Source organism: Cryptomeria japonica, chromosome 2 (genome assembly GCF_030272615.1).
Source record: "Cryptomeria japonica chromosome 2, Sugi_1.0, whole genome shotgun sequence".
Classification (NCBI taxonomy): Eukaryota; Viridiplantae; Streptophyta; class Pinopsida; order Cupressales; family Cupressaceae; genus Cryptomeria; species Cryptomeria japonica.
Genome location: NC_081406.1, coordinates 506195926 through 506216585, shown reverse-complemented (window position 1 = coordinate 506216585; position 20660 = coordinate 506195926). Strand labels below are relative to the sequence as shown.

General features: G+C 30.4%; 1 protein-coding gene across 1 annotated transcript; it reads left to right on the top strand.

Annotated features, from left to right (window-relative positions):
* Positions 1-2636: 2636 nt before the first annotated feature.
* LOC131078929 (zinc finger protein WIP6) lies at positions 2637-5879 on the top strand. The gene is made up of 2 exons (XM_058016778.2): positions 2637-3642; positions 4932-5879. The coding sequence occupies exons 1-2, from the start codon at positions 3046-3048 to the stop codon at positions 5385-5387; spliced, it is 1053 nt and encodes a 350-aa protein (XP_057872761.2). The 5' UTR covers positions 2637-3045; the 3' UTR covers positions 5388-5879.
* The last annotated feature ends 14781 nt before the right edge of the window (positions 5880-20660 follow it).

The following is a 20660-nucleotide window of genomic DNA, read 5'->3' as shown; positions in this document are numbered from 1 at the left end:
AATAATACTATTTATTTTCATAATATTTTTGAGGTGCTGAAATAAAATCATATAATCTTAAATTAATTATATTATATATATCCTCTTAAACAAAAACTAGACCATCATAATGTCCTAATAGAAAACTACAATCAAGATATTATCAACAAAACCTAAATCAAAGATATCAATTTCAAAAGGAAGTAATTTCCTTAGATTTTTTAATAACCCCTCAACTAAGTTTATGTTGATTTTATATGCATCCAACATTATATCTTTTTATCTCTAAGCTACTATAATATCTTTGAACTACTTTTAGTTTTTTTTTCATTCAAATAATTAATTATTTTAAAAATGTAATTTTTTCAATTGTTCTTTAATGGTTGTAATTAAGGTGGTATATGAACACGCACCAAAATAAAGTGATCATAACCACATTAAATTCATTTCTCTAGTCAAAGAGTTGGTGAATCCTCTAGAAACAATTGAAGTTGTAATTGTAGCATACCAACTTTTCCATTTCAACCTATCAAAGATTAACATTAACATGTTTAGGCCACAATGAGGAAATGAAGTTATTTAGTAATTAAGTTCTTCCCAAAATTGCTATTAGGAAATGGGTCAGTTTTGGTGAAGGCACATCTTTGAGATCTCCAATAAAAGCCAAGTTGTATGAAATACATCAAATGGAAGAAGATGGATGTAATTTATTGACATGTTTTAGAGAAGTAATATTTAACAAAGTAATGTTTAGGAAAGAATAGTGAACAAATACAAATGAATTAAAATAAGATATTATTGATGGTCATTTATGGAAATAGGACATGCTAGAACCAATCAAATTAATTAGTTCTATAAAATCAAGATTACTCTTCAAGACATTATTAAATTGATAATAAAATGTTTATAAGACTCAAAGTTGACTTTGAATCTAATTTCTTGCACTCAATGTTAGAATGAAATTACTTCAAATTTATTTCCTCTATATCCCTTACTCTCTTTGGTTATATTTAAGTGTGTTATGGATTGTTAAATTTGAGAGTTATTTTTCAATACAATAATAGTTTCTTTAAATAACCTTGAAAGGGTATTTAAATAGAATAAAAATTAAAAATGTAATTCTATTTGGTGATATATATGTGTTTGGTATAAAAGAAGTTATGTTTAATTACTATTCCATTGCTTCATTATTTTATTACATGTATACTTAAAATTTGCAAGATTTATTAGTAATTTGTCTTACTTGCCATTTTTATGTTCCATGGCATTGATTGTATTAATTCTTGTCTTAAAACTCCTTTCTTTTTCACTTAATTTGATAGATTTATCTTTTTAACATAATATTTTTTTTCATATATTTCTCTTATTAATTAAAAATTTAAAATTTTCATAACTATATTGATATAAAATTATTATATAAATTATATAATGAATACAAAATACATGCATAAAATATTTTTATCAATATAAAAATTTAAATAATTTTAAAAACATTTAAATTCATAAAGATATAATATACATAATAACAAATATCATTCTAAATAAATTTATATATTTTAATATAATTATAAATCAAAAATAAAAAGTATATATAAAGAATCATGACCATCAAATTTAGCATTGTGAGGGCCACTAAACACCTTAGCTTTACATGAAGAGCACCACACAATGTAATTACAAGTTTTGGCTTTTGCCCAACAAATTATAGCCATCATGTCAGAAAAAAATAAAAATGAACGAGATAGTGCTTTTAGGCAGAATCAACCATGGATAAAGTGCACTAATGATTTGGTACGAAGAAAAGCCCAACAAATAAAAATTCAGATATACTTTTATGTCTAAGCAAACCACAAGCACTACGTTACATTATCTTCCTTGATACAGGAGTTAATAACTTTTCAAAACTATATCAGGAGTTAAATTGCATAAATTCTTTTCACTATATCTACTGACACAATATGACAGCAAATAGAATGAGGATTTTGTAGAAACACACCTAGGGAAATCAAATAAAATCAATCATATTCCACTTATTGCATTAAAAAATGATATCTTTATTGACTCTGCTAATGTTATTTATGATTGCATCTGTGAGTACTGTGTAGCAGCCCTAAAGTTTGGGTACTTGAGATACAGTTTTAAATCCTTTTAAGAGTTACCAAGCATGAAGTTTTCAGTTTTCTGGTTGTGGCTTTTAAAACATTAATGAATATACATAAATTATCCATAAAAGTATTGTATAAAATAAGTAGCTGTATTGTTGAAGGTAGGGAATAATATGATGGGCCCTCTCAAGAACTCTTATTCTCAGAGTAGGGTGACATTTAATCATATTATGCTGTCTTGTGTTCCTACTGGAATCCACACGTGACACCACTTTACAAGTATCACTATGCAAGAATACAAGTATTCCTCCTCCATCATCACAACACTTTGTTTCTGCATTGCCTCATTCATTCATTCTTAATTCTTAGCTACCTGGGCACCTGCCCACTTTTTCCCTGTTTAGAACACCCTTGCTCACTTTTCACACTGTTAATTGCTTTAGCTGACTCACTGTGTCCTCATCCTAAATAAAACCAACATACCCTTTTAAAGAATTCTTCATTGCTTGGAGTTGGGGCACTTTATTTTCTCCCACAGATTCAATACCCATCACAAATGCTCACTCAGTCCTTAAATTGTGAGACCTAAGAGATAAATCCTAGTGAAGTTCCACAAGACCCAAATGGTCCATGGGACCACCAGAAGAGTACTATAAAGCATTGTTTGAAGAAATGAAAAACTGGTGAGAGAAGGATATGCCAGGAGGTTAGGTTGGAGTTAGAGTCTCTGCTGTTACTTTTTCCCTCCTATTGGAAAAAATTAATCAGAGGTTTATCAATTTGCTCTAATCTTGCCATCTAAGTAACTAAAGCAAAGCTGAATGTGCGGCTGGATCTCTCCAATTCTTAAATTATGAAATAAATATATTCTCTCTTCCCCACTCTTCCTTAAAGTTGAGGAAAGGACTTTCAACTTAAAGTCATCTGGATAGGCATAGGTAGGGACAATCACAAGAAGAAAATGAATAGAAAAACATACAATTGTAATAACCAAAACCAGTATGGAAGTATTGGAGCAGCAGCAGCTCATCCTTTTTCATGGCAGCCATCAACAGTTGTAGGATCATCATCATCATTTAGCAGCAGAGCAACTTCTAGCATGGATCCATTTCTGGGTCAATCTAACTTCTCAGCCAACCTACACACAGACTCAATTTCTTTGATGAGCATGAAAAGTCAGAATAGTAATCCTTTCTTTTTTCATCAGTTGCAGCAACCACCTGAGTCACCTCCTCTAAGAGAGGCTCTGCCATTGCTTCCTCGCCTCAGCCCACACAGAGAAGATGAAGAAGAAGAGAAATTGAGATCAGATCCAGAGGAATTGAGTGAAAATGTTACAGTGGCCTTGCATATAGGCCCTCCTAACAGTTCATGCTGTGAGAAGCCTAAATTAAAGAGCACCCATGATGCAGAGGAGGACTGTAGATCCAGATCATCAGTTTCAGAAGGCGGCGGCCATGAGTACTGGATACCCACTGCATCACAGATTCTGCTTGGACCCACACAGTTCTCTTGTCCAGTCTGTACCAAGACCTTCAATCGCTATAACAACATGCAGGTATGAAAGATTACGTTATAAGCCAATCTATCGTAGTACTATCTCACCCATAATATCTTCTTGCAGACACACACTGACCAATTTCGCTAGGGTTTAAAAAGTAGTACATTGAATTACAGTGATAAAGTTTGAATTTTCTCAAAAGGAAAGAGATAATGACGGATTACAAAGTGTGGTTTGAAACATCTGATTTCCTTTTGATCCATTTCACAAATCTGCTGTCTTCAACAACTATTGACTACTATTATCTTTTCACAGATCTCGTCACATTTTTAAGAGAAACAGGTAGACCTTTTGAAGTTTCTTAGATTGTAGTGTTAAATGCAGAAGCGAGCTTTCAGTGAATTTGATGGTGCCATTCCTCTTGATATGAATTGTATACATTCAAGAATAAAATAACCAGGCAAGTTCAATTTCCAATCTTTACAGTGATTCTATTTTACGCCAGAGAAGCTTCAACCCACTTGGAAAAAGGCCACAGTAAAAGAATATCTGTGAATAAGAGAAGACACTTTTTATCTCGTGTAATTTTACTCTCATTTATGAGTATTGTTATCTGAATTCAACTTCAATTGGGTGCAGACAAAACCACTACAGAAAAAGAAATCTTCCTTTTTGTGGAAAATTTCTAAACTATGCTTTAAAAGAAATGCAAAAGAAACACAAATCAATTTCTCCACATCCTCTCTATCCTATATATACCTGTTAAACTCATCATGTTATGCAAGCTCATACTGAAAGCTTCAATCTTTAATTCTACATAACTGCATTATATGGATCTGGGTTATCTCTTCTTCACAATGTCTCAATTGTTGAATTTATACTGAACATAGAAAGGCCTTCTGAGTGCTTATTGAGTCCAGAAGGAGTGGGGTTAGGGAATGCTTATATTCATGTTTAAAAAATTCTGGAATCAACAGCATATGAAGTTGATCAGAGAAACAGCAAACAAGACAAACAGCAAACTAAAATAATATTCTTCTCACTGCTGGTAATAATAATGGATCATAGTAATGCGGTTTGAAAGATGGAATGACTTCCTCAGAATCTTTGTCATGGTGGCTAATTCAGAAAATTGTAATCAATAAGATTTATCTTCTTGGAAGAGAGATTCAGCAAAGTTTTGGGTCAAAGAGCCAATTTTTGTGTCAAAAAATTAGATCTTTATGCAATTGCATCTTTCACCTCTTGTATATTTTGAACATATTTCTGGTTTTGATGCATGAAATCATTATTTATGATTGCAAGGCCTCTTTTTGAATTTGATTGTGGGGATTATATGTTTGCAGATGCATATGTGGGGACATGGATCACAGTACAGGAAAGGGCCAGAATCACTGAGGGGCACACAACCTGCTGCAATGCTGAGACTTCCATGCTACTGCTGTGCAGAGGGATGCAGGAACAACATTCACCATCCCCGTGCAAAACCATTGAAGGACTTCCGCACATTGCAGACACACTACAAGAGGAAGCATGGCACCAAACCTTTCATGTGCTCCAAATGTAGCAAAGCATTTGCTGTGAGAGGGGACTGGAGAACCCATGAGAAGAATTGTGGGAAGCTTTGGTATTGCAGCTGTGGATCAGATTTCAAGCACAAGCGTTCATTGAAAGATCACATCAGGGCCTTTGGCGCTGGCCATGTTCCTGTAACACCAGATAATTCTAACTTAGAAGACGAGGAGGATGATTTGGATTTGGGATCTGAAGATGAAGAAGTCATCTCTCTTGGATTCCATTAACATACAAGTCATTTTTTCACTTTCAAGGGCCAAGGTTTTGTTTTTCATCATCATATCCTTTTTGAACTCTTTAGAAACTGTTAGATTTCTTAACTTCTCTTTATCTAAATTTTACACCAGACCCATTGATCGGCCCTGGTCATTTGTGGATAGTATTACTTCTTTTTACTTTTTATTTAATCTTTCAACTTCCCACGTCTTCATGGTCCAGAGCTTTCTCTCCCACTTAAGGTTGGCGGAGTGCCTAAAAGCCTCGACTGGAGGAGTCAAGATAAAACAAATAGCTGTTTTTTTTAATTTTTCCCTGAAAAAGTTTAAACTCATGTTTGGTGACTGCATGTTTCAGTGCAAGACTGTAAAGGGCATTTTTCTATATTTCAGGGGAAGATGGTAACAGTGCATATTAGCTTAACACTGATGTATTGATTCTCCTGTGAAAAAGACTAGTTGTAACTTCCATTCCACTCAATAACAGTAGTGGGTCTCATGAAAGCTGATTAAATTCTCAAATAATTCTTACTTAACACATTGTGCTTCATATAGATGTCTTCAACTGCTTCTTGTACGTGCAATGATATGCAGAAAAAGGCATTGGAGCTGCTTCAAATTTAAATCTTCTTGCCGGCCAATAGATTAAACCAACATGACATCTTGCCTTATCTCTAAGAATTGAGACTTGAAATTTAATGTTAATATCTGTCGTATGTTTTTAAACTGGTTTTTGTGTGGGTTTTATATTCCAATATATTTCAACCTGGTTTTGTGTGTGTTGGGTTTTGCTAAAAGCATGCATACACAGTATGTAGTATATACACAACTACTTCATGCAATACTGGTTAGAGTAATTTCAGTGAAGCATAATTTTCAGAAAAAAATAATGATCCTTTTCATCCAAAAATATGTAAACTTCCATCATGTTAGTAGGAAGCTTATCTAAGAAGTTCTCTGCCATATCATATCAACAGTGAAATCCTCGACAAAAAGCATTTTTTTGGGTTTGGATTTAGGTAGTGCTTATAATAAAGATATCAAATTTCGCGCTGATGTTGAAACATTCAGAACTTTGGAGAATTTCGAGAAAACACTGTAAAAATGAGTCAAAAGAATTTTTGCATCCCAAGATTGCAATGATTGCATGTTGTCATATTTTTTTATTAGTCTCTGGCTTTATTTCTTGCATTTCTGGGTACGTGGTTTTCTTTCTCTGCTATTTAAAAAAACCAGGTGTAGATATTATAATTAATAGTTAAGGAACATTGGTAGTTCAGAAATTGAAACAAAATTTCTTAATATAATTGTGCATAGCTAATTTTTTTTTCTTTTTCTTTTTTATCAAACTCTATAGTCCTCCAAGATAATTTTACATAAATTTTTATAAAAAAACATTGAATTATCTTTAAATTTCTTTTTTCTGTTTAAATTTTTTATCTTTATTTTAATTACCACATTATGAAAGTTTTTAATTTGAATTAACTTCTTTTTTCGCAAATTAAGTATCAATGTTCTTATCATTTCTTCATTCTTCCATAATCAGTAGCCATTGTGCATTGTTAGCAATATTCAGAATTGTTTTTGATCTTTCTGTATTAGATTATGTGAAATTTTTTGTATGAAGGTTTCAGATCACATTCTCTGATCCATCATCAGTAATCTGAAACATTGATAAAAGTCTCGCACAATCTAATCTTAAAAAAATAAGATTAAGAAACTATAAATTGTGAATTGATATAGAATATAGGTATTTGAGGTTTTGAAGAAGTTTAATGAAAAGAGATATAGAATATAGGTATTTGAGGTTTTGAAGAAGTTTAATGAAAAGAGATAGAAAATGGGTGGTAGTGGTAATGGAAGAATGGAAGAGTTGTTGGGAGGAGGGGACAAAAAGAATCTAATAATTTGAGTGCAACAGAGAGGACTATCTATAACCCGAACATAGCGGCGCTTAACTCGACTTTGACCACTTGGGTTTCCGAAACATCATACTTGTTCAGAAAAAGCCAAAGAGCACAAAAACGCTTCACATTTTTTGTTTCTATTAATTGCAATCCTTTTTTTGTCTTTCCCTGGTTTTGCTCTCATCCCCTCCCACACGAAATCACAGATTCAATTTTGTCTCGATTCTTCTTTTAATTTTGCAGGCACTAGTACAGGTAAAATTTAAGTATCTAGTTGTACCAAAATAAACCATCATAGTATCTGATCGTGTCATTGGTTAAAACGATTTTCTGAACCAGCAGTATAACGTATCCATTTTTTCGTTTTGGTACGATGACCTCAACTGTAACCGCTGTTTGAATTCTTGACACGGATAAATCTACAACTCATGATTCAGTGTTTAATTAAGTGAAGGAGAACGTAACTGCATTAAAGAATGAAGTAAGTATATACGTTTTTTTCATTAAAGGCACCTGAATCTCTCAGACTATAGTTTACCATCGTACATTTATTGTAAATATTTTTAGTGCAATCTAATAAAATCTGTCATTCTAGTTGTGCGGTGAAATTATGTCACATAGAATAGTTTAAAATTCATGGCTATGCTGTCATTTTTCTGTTTTTAACAGAAAATTTCAAAAATTTAAAATTATCTAAATTTTATATTTCTTCCTTTTGCTTACCATTAAATCTATTATATATTTTATATCATATTGTAACTCATATAAATAAAGACATAGGTACAAGTTGATTTTATAATATATATTAGTTTATAAATCATTGTTTGGAATCACTTATTACGAAATATTTTTTAATAACTAAAACTGATCCAACCATAAATTATTGAACCAATAAAATACTAATACATTATTAAAAGGTAATTATATGATATGGTATATTTTTCATTTCCTTTCTTATTTATATCATATATGAATATCCAAAACTAAGCTAGAACAAACATAATATGCTAAAGGTAGCAATCACCTATCATGATACTCTCAAATAGTTCACTATCATGGCTACTAAAACTTCACTATTTTGGTTACCACAACTATTGGATTGACTACCAAAACATTATTATCATAGTTATACAAAATTTAGTTCACATTCATTACTGTAAGCACCAAAACTTCTTATTGTCTTAGTTACAAAATTTTTGAATCACATGACCCCTGCCACCTCCATTCCTTTCCCTCTTGATCAAAAGTGGAAATAATTTCAAGAGCTTGAGCTTCTTATCTACGAGAATTTACATAGTAGATTTAGTTTGTATCACCTACTATCATGAATTTTTTAATAATGCGCCTAATTTCATTTTTATCTTCCTTATATATTATAATTTGTATACCCCTTCTTGTCAACAATTAATATTAAAGGTCTTAGATATCTATTTTCTAAATATATTTTATACTCTTATTTATTTACACCCCTCATACATTTCACTTTCACCACTATCACACCAACTTTAAATGAAAAATCTTGAATGATTTTTTGGGTAGGAGATTATAGAAATAAAATATATTAAGAATATTTTCATGTTATACTATCCTTAAAATGGAAAATATAATTGAAAAATTAAAAGGTGGCTATTTAATGTGAATATGTAGTCATTTATACTAAATCAATACTTGTGCTTAAAGTAAGCCCAAAAACTAGAAATATTACGAGACAAAACTTTAAAAAAAAAAATAGTATTATGTTGTGATCTTTGAAATATTATCTATTAATCTCTAACAAACTAAAAATGATTAAAGAGGGTAAATATATTTGCCTCATCATTACCAAGAGAGACGTGAATTCAATGTATAAAACACCCTCATAGGAATTCATCACCCATTTATCTTATATATTGATCTACATGGTCTACATAGGTCGAATTCCTTTTTTAAATCAAACATGTAACTTTTTCACCATGTACAAACACCTTCATTATTCCAGCTTCTCATCTATTAGACTTAACCTCCAACTTCAATTATATTCTTACCCACAACTAAGAAATAAATATTCATTAATTATCACATTTACCTCTAATACCTAGTGATATACCTATTTGTTTTTCTCCAATATTAAATATCTCATTGTGAACTTACATGCTATAAAATTTCATATGTGATGATGCCCCTATGGTTCTCATGCAATAAACCATATATGAGTAAAATGGTAGCTTAGGATGGGGTGATTCCTCCAACCTCTTTGATTCTCTAGCCTCCACTTTTTCATCTTTATCCTCAATCCACTAAATGCATTAGAATATTTTGACATGCCATTTTCTAAGTAGTTAGTCTTTACAAGTTTGTGGAAAAATTATGATGTTTTTGAGCAATATTGATGATGATAGCATAGAGACATGAGTGGAAGATGGAAGAAAATAGCAATAGGAACAAACATGCATGTTGCACATGTATATTAACTTTTGTGAAAAGCACTTCAAAAATATCTTGGATGAATATGCAATTTACATACTTGGATATGTGAATGAAATTTCATAAAAATTAATTAGTAATTTCATAAAATGCCAATTCAAGATACATTATATGTATCTTCTTTCTATTGATATTATTACAATGTTTTGATAGCATTGTAGGAACCATTAAATCTATATTAAAATTAGATGTTAGATTTGTAAGTGATACAAATGAACATACCAAAACATATTATATTCGATTTGATCTTATAATGTCAACTATAGACTTATAAAACCATTTTATTTGAATCACTCAAACACTATCAAATATCTATCAATAACTAAAAACTACACAAAACATAAACTATTAAAATAGCAAAATAATAATATATAATCATACATGAACTATATGAATAATATCTAAAGTTTCTACTATACTTTTTTAAAAGATTACAAAATTTTAATAGAAGAATCATATTTGCTCATACAAAAAATTATTTTATTGACAAAATAATTATCTATTATGAATTTAGAAAAAATAAAAATTTGAAATAATTATATTGTATTCATAATTTTTTTTTTTAAATTGACTATTAAATTCATTACAATATTTAAAATTAGAAAAATAACATAAAATAAATATAATAGACATCATTCATTGACCAATAAAAACAAATTGCATTTTCCATTTCTATAAGGAGAATTACGCACGCAGCATTGGTATTTTCGTTAAGTAGGCCAAACAAATTACTTTACTTTTTTCTGCTTTACTTAATTCTCTAGTGTGAAAGGGTGGTTTGTTTCCTCTTAAAAAGGAGTGTGTGAGGGAGGTCACGCATAGTCTTTATATTATGAACTTTTAAGATTTTATATAATAATTATTCAAACCATGTCACAATCAATGTTTTATTATTGGTATCTTCAACAATCAGCCTTTTAACTTCCAGGCTTGAATTTAGATAATTTTGAGATTTCGTTTGGTTTTACACTTAGCGTGGGGTTTTTTTAATGAAAAACGATCAAAAAGGAAAAGTTGATGTAGGCTTACGTACAAAGTGAAACCTTTTGGGAAAAAAGTTTTGGTGAAAGAATTGTATGCAAACTATATTGAAGTGCCATCAAAACCTCTCCAGCCCCTCTTTCCATTAGTTTTGGAAGTTCTATGAGAAATAATCACATTTATGCATTTTTTTCATATTTTTGAAGAATAATTTATCGTGTTTTTAATGTTTTAATCAATTGGTATGTCAAGAAGTAAATGATAATAATAAGTTATTTATTAATAATTTGAAAGTGTAATATTGCATATGTAGTATATTTCAATTAAGATTTATGTAAACAATAATATGTTATTGCTACATATTTTTATTTTAATTGTTTTGACATATTTCAATTAGAAATAGCTTACATAAATAATTGATACAAAAATATGTTATTTGTTTAAATTTTTTTATCTATGATATTACCCACAATTCAAAAACTTTAAACTAGGATTTAAGCCTACAATCTACAAATTGTAAGACAAATGTCTTACCAATTCACATGTGCACATGCATACAATTCCATTCAACTATTTGGAAATGTTTTTTTGCTAAATTGAAATTACACTCATTGAGTCTTTAATTTCTTCCAACTAAGACCATCCCTTCTGCATTGGGCCTAGTTGTAGCTATCATTTAATCATTATAATGTCATTCAAGGTACAATTTAAAGAGTTCAAAATTAAGCAATGGAAAAAATAAAATCAATACACCTACCCTATTTAAAGTTTTAAACTTTTGAGTGTGTTCCATTTCATTTGCCATTATTTTGACTTCATTTGGTTGAATTAACTCTTAGGCAGAGTTTACATAGAATAGAACCAACATGATGTGGTTTGTGGTTTTTAAAAATTCTCTATATTTATCTATTTTGTATAAGATGTGATATTTGAAACCAAGTTCAACCTTAAGCTAATGTTAAGGTATAAGACAATCACCCATTGGTATAATTGATTGGACTGTGTACAAATTAGAGTAAGAGTCCGATGCCACCCCCCTTTCAATTTAGTTATATTTGAATCCTCATTCTTTTCAATCTAGTTATAACTTTTAACAATTAATAAGAATTAAGGTATATGAGGAATTGGATCCCCATAATAGTGTAGAGGTGTGTAAGTTCATTATCATCATATGCAAGTAAAGGTGAAACATATGTATCTATGACGCACATAACACTAGAATCCTCAAGAAAACAAGGATTGAAAGACACATGGAGAAGTATCCAAATATCTAAAGAAAAAAAATATTAAGATGAAAAATAAATATTCTAACTGTGCAACACCAAGTTGGTTAATATCTCTAGATATAGTATCCAGTTAATATAAGGATGGAGTAGAAGTTAAGTCACTATCATAAGCCGCAAAAGGAGGTGTTATCATAAAATTTAGTGATATATGAGGCAATTTTGGTAAGGAAGGGGGGAAAGACATCCATGATAAATATCCATGAATAAAAGAGCACAAGGGAGGGTGTGTAGGGTAACAATCAAATAGATGAAATTCATAATATCCTAACCTCAAGTATATTTTGAATTAAAATAAGTGTAATGAGAGTTGATTAGACTTATAAATGAAACTATAAAAGAAAAAAGGGTGGGTACAAGGTGGGTGAAAATAAGATAACTCAATGAATATAAAAAACTTAAAGAGATAAAGTTGTGAAACACGTGTAAAAATAAGATCCTCAACCTAATAAAATCTAAGATAAAAATAAATTAATTAAATAAAAAATAAAAGAATACCAAAATAGTAGAGGAAAATCCTAAAAGCTTAAAAAGTTGAGCTCACCAAAATGTAAAGTGAAAATAACTATTACATAAAATGATATAAACTAAATAAATAAATGAAACCAATTTACGAAACACTTAATCAATATAATAGAGTTGGGATAAATACCATTAATGAAATAAATAGATAAAGTGATAGCTAAATAAAGGATATGTTTACTTAGCTAAATACCTTAAACTATGAATAAATGGTGTTGATGTCATTGTAAATGTATTCTCACTATTAGAAATTGGTTATCTTGGTCTCATGAATATCTTAGAGTTTGGAATGCTATATAAAATGCATGAATGTTCCTAATAATCACCAACTCAATTTGAGATGCATAAAATTGATGTAATAAAATAATGTGCAAAAGGACATGCTCACCTTTGATTTGAAGATATCTAAATATGTCAAGGTGATTCCTAGAGAAATCATGGAGGAACTTGTTGAATTAATATGTGAATGGGTTTTCCTAGGTCAAATCCCTTTGAGGACCAAATTAATAGTCATATAAATAATTGAAGAAAACATTCATAGACATATAAATGATGTAAATTTGATTTGTTTAGTACTTTTATAATTGAATTGTACTCTAGCAAGATCCATCATATGTAATATAATGTATAATGAATGTCTTTAAATATAATGATATAGTAACATATCACATGAATCATGTGTCAAGATGGTTCATAACAACTAATAAAAAGGGGTAAGAAAGTTTGAATTTAAATCTTTGAGATTTGGGGTCATTTTGCATTTCTTAGAATTGACTCAATAATCAATTTCAAGTGACACAATTTTTTTTTTTAATATCGGATAGAGATATTGAGATAAAGAGTGGATATATAAAAAGCAACGTTAATGATAATAGAATAGAAATGAATGTATATCAAATATATAAGAAAGATAAAACTAAATAAAAATAATATAAATATACTAATTATATCATTACAAAAAATATAATATCAAAACACATTTGAAAAACATAGAACAAATATTAAAAACTCAAATATAACACCTTTTCTATGTTAATTATTTTCATGAAAAAAAGTTATTTGCCATTCAGTTAGGAAAGTATCAAAACATTTAATATACACAATCATGATTGAAAACTAAATAGTAAATCTATGGGAACCTATGATAGAGTAGTTCAAAGATAAATTCATTTAAAAAAACACTTGGGGAAAAGGTTTGAAATTTGTAATACTATATTATAGTAGACAAGAATGTATTCCATCTCTACAATTCACAAAGTAAGGTTTGTATGAAAGGCAAGAAATTTTCAAACCCGATAGTCACGTGCCCCCATTGACCTACGCCCTGTTTTTCAGGCTTTAGGCCATAAAATTACAAAATTGCCTCTACATGTTGAGTATTAATTAATTGATTAAACATAACGGTCATGGACAAATTTTAATGTAAATTGTACTACCAATTTTTCTAATATACTATTTAATCTTTTAACAGGAAATATAAAATTTGTTCTCCGGTAACAGTAATTAAACTCCAACGTTTAAAAATAATTGCAAATTCTGGAGTCTCTGGCGTGAAATTAAATTCCAATAATGAAAGCCGTTAGAGTTTTAATGTGTAATCCTAAACAATATAATATTATATTATATCTGAATATAAATATTTAATGGTTAAATGCGTAAAATGACAGGCACCGAAAACAGTCAATGATGTACGGAATAGTCCGACAGTTACTTCCTTATCTTGGGCGAATTATTCATCTTTTGAATGATGGGCAAAAATAATATTTGAAACATGAAATTTAACATTTAGTGCTCAACATGTATCGAAAGTGAAATTTGATTTAAAGTTGATTGTTCATTTGAAAGAAACTCAATTTTGTTTTCTCTGTATTGGAAACTTTGAAAGGCCAGTATTCATATATAAAATTATATATATAAGAAATCTTTATTCAAACCCCAAAATCAGGATAAAATCAAATCATTACAATTTAATAACAAGTGTTGATATTTCCTTCACTTGCATTATGTTTTCTTAAGTATGGGTCACATAAATCTTCACAAACCATACGTTACATGCAACCCTACGTTTCAGGCTAACATTACTATTACTTATTATTATATATTTATTTCCTGACAAGAAAATCAAGAATTTATTTCTCTGAAGATTGGACAACATGAATTATATATTTAATTCCTGACAATATTGTTTTAGAAGCAAAGGAAAAATTAAAAAAGTGAACTTCACCCAATTAAAAAAAACATGGAATATTTAACTTCAAAAACAATATTCTTCATTCTTTGTCTACGTTTTTTATTTAGTTGGCTTTTAAAATTAAAATCGAAGATGGGCGTTGATTCATTCCATGGAGCTTGGAGTGCACGTACACCGTACCGTACAGAAGTTATTTGGGCCCCTTGAGGGAATCTCAAATAGAAATCAATAAAGCTTAGAATGCGTTCATTGCATTGTCTCTGAAAAATATTTCAAATGTTTCTGCTGAAAAATATGGAGAATAGACGTACGCTGGAAATCAATAAAAGTATGGAGAAAATGAGAAGCGTATAAAACTGACAACAAAATGCAATCATCGGCAAGTCTGCCATATTCTTGAGGGTGAGGAAAACTTTTGACTGAATTTTACTGCCTTTCTCGAAATTCTCAAAAGTGATCCACATTTCAGCATGACCACCAAATCTTGATAGCTAATAGTGTGTCACACGAACAGCTTATCCTTAGTTATAGAAGAATTCTTGTCTTTTAAACCCCACTTGAATATATATCTCACAAGAAATTTAAAGGTAAAGCTCCACTTCATACCAACTTTTCTTTTCCTCCAATTATTCTAATTACTGTTTTAATAAAAAGCTAATTACAGAGATTCTTCCTGGGTCTCCTTTTGAATGGTTATTTTTCTCTTTGCAAGATTAGATTTTTATATCATCTATTGATGTTATATCGAATTCGAAAGTTTTTAGATTTGATTGCATGATCATTGATATGGGTCTTCTTTTGAATGATCATTTTTCTTTTGGGAACATTATAGAGCTTCTCTTGGAGCTTTTGAATTTGACTGTATGATCATTAAAATTCATCAGTTATCTACAATCTATAATGACTCTTGTTGCTGTTTCTGGATTCGATTGTGTGTGTTTTTGCATCAACATTTCGGATCACACAATATGATCCATCAATGGGATATTAGAGAGTTCAAAAAGTAGAAAGTCATCTGAAACCTTAATGCAAAAAACATACACAATCCAATAAAAAGATATCAAGAATGCATAACCACTTTTATATTAATGCTTCAAAATCAATTGACATTCTATATTACACACTATAATCACCCTTGAATGTGAAATCATATATTCAGACTCTGTAATTTGTTCATGTGCATGTCCTTAGTTTATGTATAATCAGATGCACAATCCTATCAAATTTGACTTGACCTTATTTTTAATGTGGGTGCAATGCACTCCATAATGTGGGTGCAATGTACTCCATAAAGATTGATCTTTGTTAGAATCTAATACCTCACCAGTAACTGTACTGCCAATCAACTATATTTTGTATGCTTGAATGCCATAAAAACAGTAATGCAAATAATGTTCTGTGACTTTAGAAGCAGTAAATGCATTTAAATTTGTGTGGGTGTATAGTTGTAACAGTGATCCTTGTGAAGTGACGTCAGCTGGTTGTAATACAACACAATATGAGATGATTACACATCACACTGAAAGAATTAAGTATATTTTTGAAAGGGCCCATCATATTATTCGAGGATTGCACCATCTTTTCACGATCGACTCGCTTCTTCAAATCTTTCTTAGGTAATTGTGTATATAATGAGTATGAGAGTAAAGGACTGTTGTTTTCACTGAAACACTGTGACAAGTCATGTCTGGGGATATAATGAAGTCTCATGAATTTTAGTTTAAACTGTTTTTTTAAGTGTTTCTTTTCATCAAGAGAAAGATCACTAGGGCGTATATTTCCACAGATTGTATTGCTAGTTTTTTTTAATCTAATCATATCATGCTTTAGGGATTAATGGGCAGGTTTTTTTTCTATGATTAGATCATGATTTACGGACTATTGGGCTGGTTTGTTCAAATCTGGGGATCCGATATGAAAATTTTCTAGTAGAATTTATATTTTTATGCTATTCGATTTGAGGAGATTTTTATTTTTTCAACTTTTTAATAAGCAAGATTTTCTTTTTCAAAATTGAAGTGAAGAAAAGTTGAATGGTTTTAGTGATTATAATGAAATTTTCTTGCTTTCCTGGGATCTTGTTCGTACCGGGGGTGATTCTGATTAAAAAGAAGTATCTCATTCATATCTTTGACATGATCGTCATGGGCAATTTCTTTTTAAAAAGTTGGTAAGTTGTTGTTACATCGTACCAGATGCCCTGGTAGGGTAAAGGCAATTGCAAACTCAAGTGTGATATTGTTTCATTTTTCATCTCATCGTTTACATTGTCAATACAGACAAAGCTTATTTTTGGTAATTTATACACCCCTCAAATATTTGTGGTCATTATATTGATATTTATGTTGAGACATGGACCAGCTATGACTCGAACCTAGGACCTTCCATAGGCTGCTGGAGTGCTCTACCACTGAGCTACTTGCCCCTTTTGGACTAGTCCATTGTGGTGCCGCTTATTTCTAACACCAACAATTTAAATTTTTATTTCAAAATGTAAGTCATTATATTTGGGAGAGGAAAGCTTGTTTGGTGTTAAATAGTGATTATAATTTAAAATTGAAAAAAATAAATTAATTTAATATTTTATTTTAAAGCATGAAAGCTTGTTATTTCATCGATCATCTTATTTATGTAAAAATATGTAATATAATCATTTTAGCTTTTTAAATTGTTTAATCATGATAGAAGTCATTAAAGAAGAAGGTTCAAGATTTTTTATATTATATGTGAATTATTAAGATATGTATTTGGCATAATAATTAATTGATAGATTATCTCAAGTACCTCTTCTCCAACTTTCACGAAGTTATCTTTTTTAGAATCAAGGCAAATTAAAGCAAATGAACTCTACATTACATAAAAAATATCAACCAAATGATACATAAAATAGCATTTAACCTAGAAGTGGAAAGCTCCACTCTTATTGTTGAAAAATGTTTATTCTTCTTTAATGTATTTTTTATCTATTTATACATTTTTTATTTGTGTTTGTTAGAAATTAAACTATTTATATTTTATATTTATTATAATCTTGTAACTCAAATCATTGTATTTTTTTTTTTTAATTTTAAAATAATTTTTTTTTATTCTACTAAAATTTAAAGTGTATTAGAAAAACTTAATATAGGTTTTTATTAGAAACACTTAATATTTCAATTTAAGTATTAAAAGTGTTTAAGAATATTTATAAGGTTTATAGTAAATAGTTGGTCGACTAGAATTCAAGACTCAAATAATATGTAATCACACAAGTCTAAATCAATAAACAATTTTGAAGCACATGCAGTCACTCTAAGTGGTGAGGAGGATAATAACTCGGCTACACACCCAATCAACATGCCTTTCCAACACATCTAGAACCATCCACCCCTTCTTAAAAAAATGATCATGTGCTATTAGGGGTATTAAAACATCCTAACTAAGTGCAAGATATGCTGCTAGTAGTAGATTTATAGTTTGTGTGTTTATGGGTAAAGTAAATTGTATAACCAAGGGCTTCCTCCCACTTGAGGGAGAGAGTACCACCCATGTTGCACTAAGTGTAGTAGGAAATGGCTATGGCTATGGTTGTAGGAATGACTATAATTACACCTATGAATTGTTAATGGAGTTTTGGTATGAATAGCCCCATCAAGAGGAACCTAACACATGTATTATAGGAGGTACTTCTCTAGTGATTGAGTGAGCCTATAGATATTGATATTATAGATCTTCTCTCTATGCTCATACTTAAATTTGGTATGATTGGGAGTAAAATTAAATATATTATATTAAAATAAAATAAAATATATATGTGCCTAATGAAGCATTCACAACAAGATTATAACATAAATATTGAACCCAACTCAAGAGAATGTGTTTTTTTTATTAACTGAAATTAGAATTTTATTATTCTTCACTTGAAAACATAATATACAAATACAATATAAATTGCAATAAAAATAACATGTAACAAATAAAACAAAATTTGAGTTGCAAGCTATGTTAGAATTCATGATTGTTGAATTCCCACAAGCCCAGATAATCATCTGCAAGAATACCTATCACACATAAAGAGAAAATTGACCAAGAAAGAGAATATTGAAGATAATTAACAATAATTGAATGTATTGCTTTGAAATTGCTTGATTACAAATGAAGGATATGATATCCTTATAAAGAAATTTAACTCTAAAGATAGAAACCCTAAATGGTGAAGTCTACAAGATAGGCTAAGAGTTGAAACACAATGCATGAATCGGTCATGTATGCACAAATAGCATAATAGACTAATTAATGCATGAAACTCTCAAAAATCTAAACATAGCTTGCTTTTCCTAGTTTGCATTATGCATGGAGATAAATATTAATTAATTAATTGTATCAATTAATTAACTAAATAATAAATTATTTAGTGAATTAATGTAATTAAGTGAATAATTAATATGAATTATTTATTCCAACACCCCCCTTGAATGCACAACTAGGAGAGAGGCAAAGATATAGGAAAAAACATACAAAGATGAATGCATGATGGGTCTCGGCCTAAAGCTTGGTGAGTTACCTATGAATAAACATGGAAGTTTTGCAGAAATAGGGCAAAGGAGAAAACCCTGAATGAGAACAAAACTCCTCTCCAAAAGAGAAACAAAAAGACAAGCATGAAGAAATATTGAAGCATGAAGAAGCTGCAAACATTGTCATAGAATGACTACTATGATGCTGAAAAAAGAACCTCCGAAAATAGGAATGCTAGAGTGTCAATATGGTGAGTATTCCATCTCATCGACAATGCATGGGTAAATGGTTGCAATGCATCTCATAGTACATAGGAATCAATATGTAAGTGATCCATCTCACAGACAATGCATGGGTAAATGGCCCTCCATCTCTTAGTACATAGGAACAAGTATTGAATACAAAGAACACTCCAATGTGAAACCAAGGAAGCATTAGCAACAACAGTAGAAACCCCCTCATAATGCTGACAAGGGAGAGTAAGACAGGTACACTGAATCTGAATGTGAATCTCCATGATTCTAAAAAATAGATATGTGTGCCAAAAAGATGGAGCTCCGATCACAGGAGGACAAAATAGGGCCAGGAAGTCACTGATTACTTTGGAAAGAAGACGTAGTGGGATGGAAATATATCTATGAAAATGGACCCAAGATATGGATAGAGTGCAAAATCACCTTTCCGATGATATCTCGTTTGCGAAAAATGGAGTCTAGATGCACAAGATATGCCCCCAGGAGTGCAAACGGTAACATTTGACTTCAACTGGCAAAAAAACTTGTAAAATGAAAAAAAAGAAGAAAAATATACCTCCATCTTTGGATTGGGCTTGTAAAGAGATTTCAAACGATATATATGGTTTGCCTAATTTCGACTCTGTATGACCAAGTTATGGTCAAAACAAAAAAACACCTCTTCTAGGGCACAAAGAGGGTCAAAGAAGGGCCATGCATACTGACTGTATTGTTGATGTCATCATGATGTCATGCTAATGTCAGAAGCCAAAAATCAAAATCCCTAAAAAAAATGATGAAAAAATTTCTGATGCAGGTACAGGTACGGTTGTACGGATTTGTGTCTTGAAAAACATGCCAATAAAAAAATAATGTCCCAAATGCCCCTTTCACTAAAAAATAGGCAAATTATATATTAAAATTCATGGAATCAACTTTCTGAATCCAACTTTGAGATCCTTTTGGGCTCAAAAAGCTCCAAATTTTTAGGTACCCTTTGGAACAGAGAAAACCCTCGAACTTCGAACCCTTGTAAAATAGACTCTGTATATCGGATTTCAGTGAAACAAAAAGTGATCCTGACTTTCTCGAGCTTTCTGGAACTGATGGTGAGCTCCAAATTAACCCAAGATGAACAATTTTCTATGTAAATGCAAATAATATCCAAAAAAGTGAACAAGAATCTTCAGATTTGGAGTTCTGATACC